This window comes from Cibotium barometz, chromosome 56, assembly GCF_041138505.1.
Source record: "Cibotium barometz isolate CiBa-2024 chromosome 56, ASM4113850v1, whole genome shotgun sequence".
Taxonomy (NCBI): Eukaryota; Viridiplantae; Streptophyta; class Polypodiopsida; order Cyatheales; family Cibotiaceae; genus Cibotium; species Cibotium barometz.
In genome coordinates this window covers 21,361,081-21,367,080 of record NC_141101.1, presented here as the reverse complement: position 1 = coordinate 21,367,080, position 6,000 = coordinate 21,361,081, and the positions used below count along the sequence as shown (strand labels likewise).

At 41.5% G+C, this 6,000-nt stretch overlaps 1 protein-coding gene across 1 annotated transcript in view; it reads right to left on the bottom strand.

Moving 5' to 3' along the window:
• Positions 1-3,897: 3,897 nt before the first annotated feature.
• The window catches only part of LOC147607021 (glucosamine inositolphosphorylceramide transferase 1-like), a 37,025-nt gene continuing 34,922 nt past the window's right edge, over positions 3,898-6,000 (bottom strand). Inside the window, exon 4 of the mRNA XM_086790973.1 lies at positions 3,898-5,824. Coding sequence (XP_086647099.1) covers positions 4,145-5,824 — 1,680 coding nt within the window. The 3' untranslated portion in view covers positions 3,898-4,144. The remainder of the gene's footprint in view (positions 5,825-6,000) is intronic.

The window sequence follows — 6,000 nt, the reverse complement described above, 5'->3', positions numbered from 1 at the left end:
GACCATAGCACAATGAATTGTTGTGCTGGAAGATGTATGCACAAGTACTAGGACTTAAGCGCACATGATAGTTGCTTTGTTTCACTACCAAAATATGAGAGAATGAGATGATTTATACAAGGGACTAAGGGGCTACTTATATATGAGCACCTAGTGCAAGTCGGTTTGCTACATGTTGTCGGCCTACTTGAAAATGTCCACGACTTGTTGAAAAATATTTTATGGTATTTCTTTTCACATTTATGACTGGGGGTTTTGTCTGCTAGCCAATTGGCTGATGGGTTGTAGCAACTATGGGCTAGCCACCATCCCGAAGGCTCATGCTAACCCCTTATGTGGCTCTTTGGCAAGCCTTATGGGAGACCTATTATAGTTGGCCCTAAGGCTAGCAAAAGCCTATTGGGCTAGCCACCATGCCAAAGGCTCATGCTAGATCCTTATGTGGCTCTTCGGCAACCCTTATGGGACCCATATTATGGCTAGCAAAAGCCTATGATATTTAATGCATCTACTCTAGGATGGCCTAAATGCTTGACATGTCCCTGAACTAGGACTCACAATGGGGTCACAACATACAACAAATAAATCCTAAAAAGGTTCTATTGGTGTACAAAAGTTACGAATGTAGCACTGTTGATGAGGCAGATGTGTTTCCCTCGAAAAACACTAACATGAAGGGAATTCCTCCGAAAGTGGTGAAACACACCATCCCTCTACACGAAGGCATGAAACCATCCAAACAGAGAGCCTATCTCACAGGAGTCCTAAGTAGTCAAAGAGTAGCAAGACAAGCTCATTGACGTGGTTTTATGTATGAAATCGAGCACACCGAATGGGTGTTGCCAATAGTGATCATTGCCAAAAAGAACGGAAAGCTTAGAGTGTGTGTTAACCTCAAAAACACTGACTTGAAGGGAATTCCTCCGGAAGTGGTGAAACACACCATCCCTCTACATGAAGTCATGAAACCATCCAAACAGAGAGCCTATCTCACATGAGTCCTAAGTACGGTCAAAGGTAGCAAGACAAGCTCATTGACGTGGTTTTATGTATGAAATCGAGCACACCGAATGGGTGTTGCCAATAGTGATCATTCCCAAAAAGAATAGAGAGCTTAGAGTGTGTGTTATCCTCAAAAAGGTTTATGCTACCACAGTTCGTAATCACTCCTACAAAGACCACATGTCGCATCGGAGCTGAAGCTTACAGCTTCTTAAATGGCGTCTTGGCTACAAGCAAGTGACTCGATCGACCCAACTGACCAATATAAGATGGCATTTGCTATGGAATGGGGGAACCTACATGTATTGTGTCATGCCATTTGGCTTGACCAATGCCCCCTACCACCTTCCAACGCTTGATGTGTATAGCCTTCAAGAATCTCCTTTGGAAGATCGTGGAGATATTCATTGATGACCTATGCATGTACGGAGCATCTTGCTCATCTTCGAATAGTCTTCGAGAGTTACATACTCTACCGCATCTTGTTAAACCTACTGAAATGTTAATTCTGGGTTAAACACAGTGTTATCCTTGGACATGTGGTTTCCAAGAATGATATCTCCATTGATAAGAACAAGGTCTGCATGATCTTAGAGTTGCCACCACCCATCAACTATAAGGGGGTGCAGAGAATCATGGGACATGTATTACATAAGATTCATCTTCTTGTATTATTACATAAGATTCATCTTCTTGTATGCCATATATGCTAGACCTTTGTACCAATGGGCATATATGGTCTCTATATGCTAGACCTTTGTAGTACAAGCTTCAAATGGACATATGAATGCCAATGGGCATACAAAAAATTAAAGAAGGCATTAGCAAGCATACCCTTCTTAAGATCCCCTAAGTGGGATCTAATCTTCTATGTGCATATATCGACACTTTAGCATTTGCTATTGAATGCGTATTAGCATAGCCGGGGGAGCACAACATAGACTTCCTTGTGACCTTTGCTAGTCGTCAACTTAATGACACGTAACACAACTACACAACCATTAAGGGAGAGGGGTTAGCCATGGTATATGTTGTGAAGAAGTACATGCATACCTACTAGCTACCAAATTTGTGTTTTGTTGACCATCAAGCATTGTTGTATTTGGTGAATAAGCCTTGCAACACCAGGGGCATCATTAAATGGTTGTGTATTCTTTTGGAGTTTGATTTGAGCATCACTATGTGAAAGGGGTCTGTGCATGTTTGTGCCGATCACCTTTCTAGAATTCCAAATGGAGAATACCCTCTAGGAGTGGAAGATGGTCTTCATGATGCTCCACCACTTTTGACCACGCACTATAATGGAGTGTAAACATCACCCACTTCTTGGCCAATGGATTTCCAATCGATCACCCCATCAAGAAGGATAGAGCCAAATGCCTCATTAGGAAGGCGCCCCCCTATCAACCATTTTGACTAAACAAATGACTATAAATGATTATATGTGCACTTGGCAACGATCTAAGGCTGCCTAAAAATTGAGCCCATTGCCACATCACCAAAAGTAGGTAGAAATGATCCTCGTACTAATATTGCGTGTTCTCGTAGACCCTTTTGTAGACATCGATAAAAAAACTCTCTATGTATACAGTGTACAAGGACATATACAAGATATAAAGCCAACACATAGAACATACCTAGATACATTAAGTGAACTAGGATGTATACAACACATAAAACATACCTAGATGATGTCTAATTGAATTAAGGTCTAAACCCAAAATAATAAAAGTTTTTTTGCTGCTTCCATCATAGCTATCTTTTTCTCCCATAATGATATATTAGTGTTGATTGGAATCGCCATTTAAATGCATCATCCTTTTATTTGATTTTTATCTAGTCAAGAAAGAAATGGGTGATTGTATGAGCACTTAACAATTGTAATGGCCTTTATCTCCAACCATTCTTTAAGTGAAGGCCACATTAACCAGTGGGTAATCGTTTTTACACTAATTAAATAACATTTTGAGAAGGTAAAAGTGCATTGCAACACTCCCTTGCCATAGCTTATTAAAACATCGTATGCATTACATGTCAAATTCCCTTGCAAAACTCCCTTGCCATAGCTTATTAAAACATTGTATGCATCACATGCCAAAGGAGATAGGGTACAATATTTTTAGGGGAAGTACAACAAGCATTTCAAGCAAGGTACTTATTAAAGACCCTAGTGTTCAAGTATAAAACAAGCACATGGCTATCCCCTTAAATCTCTCTCAACAAGAGCCCTCGTAAAATCTTTGGGATGGCATAAGGTAGAAAGGCCAAAAACAATAGCTTGGAGCTCAAGTACATGTCAACAATGCTTACTATGAAGGCATGGATGCCTTACCCATACAGTCCTAATGATAATCCATATCCCCATAATGTATGCTCCCATATGCAAATTAAAGGCGAAGTAGAATGATTTCTTCACAGCTAGTAGTTAAAATTTGGAAGGGCCTAGGCAATGTTTTCCTTGTATAACAAACACTAAAATTTGTTAGGGATATACGAGTACTCGTAGCTATACATTACTATAGTTTATCCATTAGCCACCCCATATAGCCAGAATTACCATATGTAGTGACCCTTATCATTTAAGGGGCAATTTTAGGACATTGATATGGTCAAAACCCTAGTCCTAGTACCTTTTTGTAGCAAAGTTCTCTAAAATTTAGGGGGGAAATACCACTAGGCCAAAGCATTTAAATGTCATGGAGCATAGATTGCTGCATGTTTATGAGCCTTACATAAATGCCAAAATAACGAAGGTAAAGTTGACACTAAAGTGCAAAGCCCATCTTATGAAGAAACAGAATGGAAAGCACACAATTTCAACAAAAAAAACCTACTGGATTTGAAGAAAATATACCTCTTTGTTGAGTAAAAATGAGACACAAAAAAACAACTGGATTTGAAGAAAATATACCTCCTTGTTGAATTAAAATGGGTCACAAGTCCTTAGAAGTGGGGGCCGGCTGGGGGTGGAGTTGCCCTTCTTGGCTATGCAGTTTGTTAAGAAACTGATACATGGCTATTGAGTGTAATGTTATTAACATACAGCATACAGCAAGCTATCCTCTACTTCTAAACTCCATTTTGAATGAAAGAATCATGGCCATGACTACTTCGCACAAAGTGGCCATATCAAATTATACTATTACGAGTCCCAACCATCATGCCGGGCACCAAACTCCCATTTCCTCAATGGTAGGCCACTAAAAAGCTGAGAGAATCTGAAGAGGCAGTTCGTTCTCTTCATGTAGTGCATTCCTGTGTCTCTACTTATGGCCGAGCTTGAGAACTTGGATGTGTCGATAGCCCATGCAGGGTGTATGTACTCTACTGTCCTTGACTTTGTACTGTTTGCCATGATAAAATTTAGAAGTATGTCTTCACAATTGAAGAGCTCATCTACAAGTGCTCTCCCTTGGTCTGCCTCCAAGCTCCAGTACTTGGGAAATGCAATCTCACTATCAACAAAGGCAGCACCAGTTAAGATCATGTTATACTCCCTCCTGTTCCGGGCATACTTCTCGTTCCTGTACTTCAAAGGGCTCCCATCGATGAGACGGGGATAGAAGCCCACTATCCGTTCAGGATGTTCCCGCCATGCTTTGAATCCCCTTTCCACATCATCACATGTCATCATAATATCATCATCAAGCTCCAGCACTGCCCGGGTTTTAATATGGGGATCAGGTTTGAAACGATTATTTAGACTGTTCTCCTCCTCAACCCGGATTCGGACGGGCACAGCTGAGTCAAACTCAGTGAGAGGATTTGGAGGGACGCCTTTGTTCCACACTACCACAATCTCCCGCACGGAGGCACACCGAGAGTAATGCTTGATGTATATTTTCAAGTTCCATAGCCGGGCATCATATGTCATTGTCAATAATGTGAACTGTGAATACTGGCCATTGACTGCATATGGCTCTTCAGCTCCATTTCCCCCAAAAAAACACTTGATCCCCACGCATACACAAACCACACTAACGATGAAGCAGAGGAAGAGAAGCCATGCAGCTGCACATGAGCTGAGTCGTATGCGACTCGAAACAGCAGAGCTACTCCTGTTGAACCTTGAAAAGGCTTTATGCAATCTCGACGTGGCATGGGGTCTTGTCCACACTGATGCCAAATCAATTTTCTTGCTAACACTGAAAAATCTGTTCAAATGGGGCACACATTGGGCTACACCAAGAGTCCTGCCCAAGAAAAGCACCAGTAAAATCAATAGAAGGAATGCTATAGAACCAACCAGATATCGCTTGAAGAGGTCACCCGATGGAACCCTATCACCATCCATCATGGCAATCCATTCGCCTGATTGCAATTTCTGGACATCAAGGTGATGGTAGCGCACCCCATTCCAGGAGTTCCAGCCCTTCTTCCACTCCTCAATGGGAAATGGCACTTCAACCTCTTGAAACCTGTCCGTAGTGAGGAGTTCAACATGAAAAACCCGGATCTGCTGCCCGTATGTCTCCCCACAATCTTGGCCGACACGATAAAGCTTGCCATCATGCAAGAAGGGCCGGCCTCCATTCCGGGCACCCAGCCTTCTGTCCCCATTGTAAACAGGATTCTTCTTATGCATTTGCCAAGGCCCGAGAGGCGAGTCTGCAAAGTAAATCTCTAGTTCTCCATTTTTATGAGCACCAAAGTAATGGAAGTTGGAAGCAAAAAGCCAGAATTGACCCTTGTATTCCACCAATGATGCATCAACAAGTGGTTTGTTCATGAGCACTCTATCTAGAGTCCATTGTAATGGAAACTTCAACGCTCGATAGAGTCGTAAATCCCCTTTCTGGCTTCCTTCTGGCATCATATAAATCTGTTAAACAAGATACAAAAAAGATGCCATATGTTAGTTAATCCAATTAAGAATGTGCAATTTACACAATTTAAAGCTACACCAATGGAAAATTCAGGTGATGTCCCAAACTCTAACAAAAACCAAGTGTGATCTTGACTCCATGAGAGTCTACTAGCAAAACTTCAAATCATCAA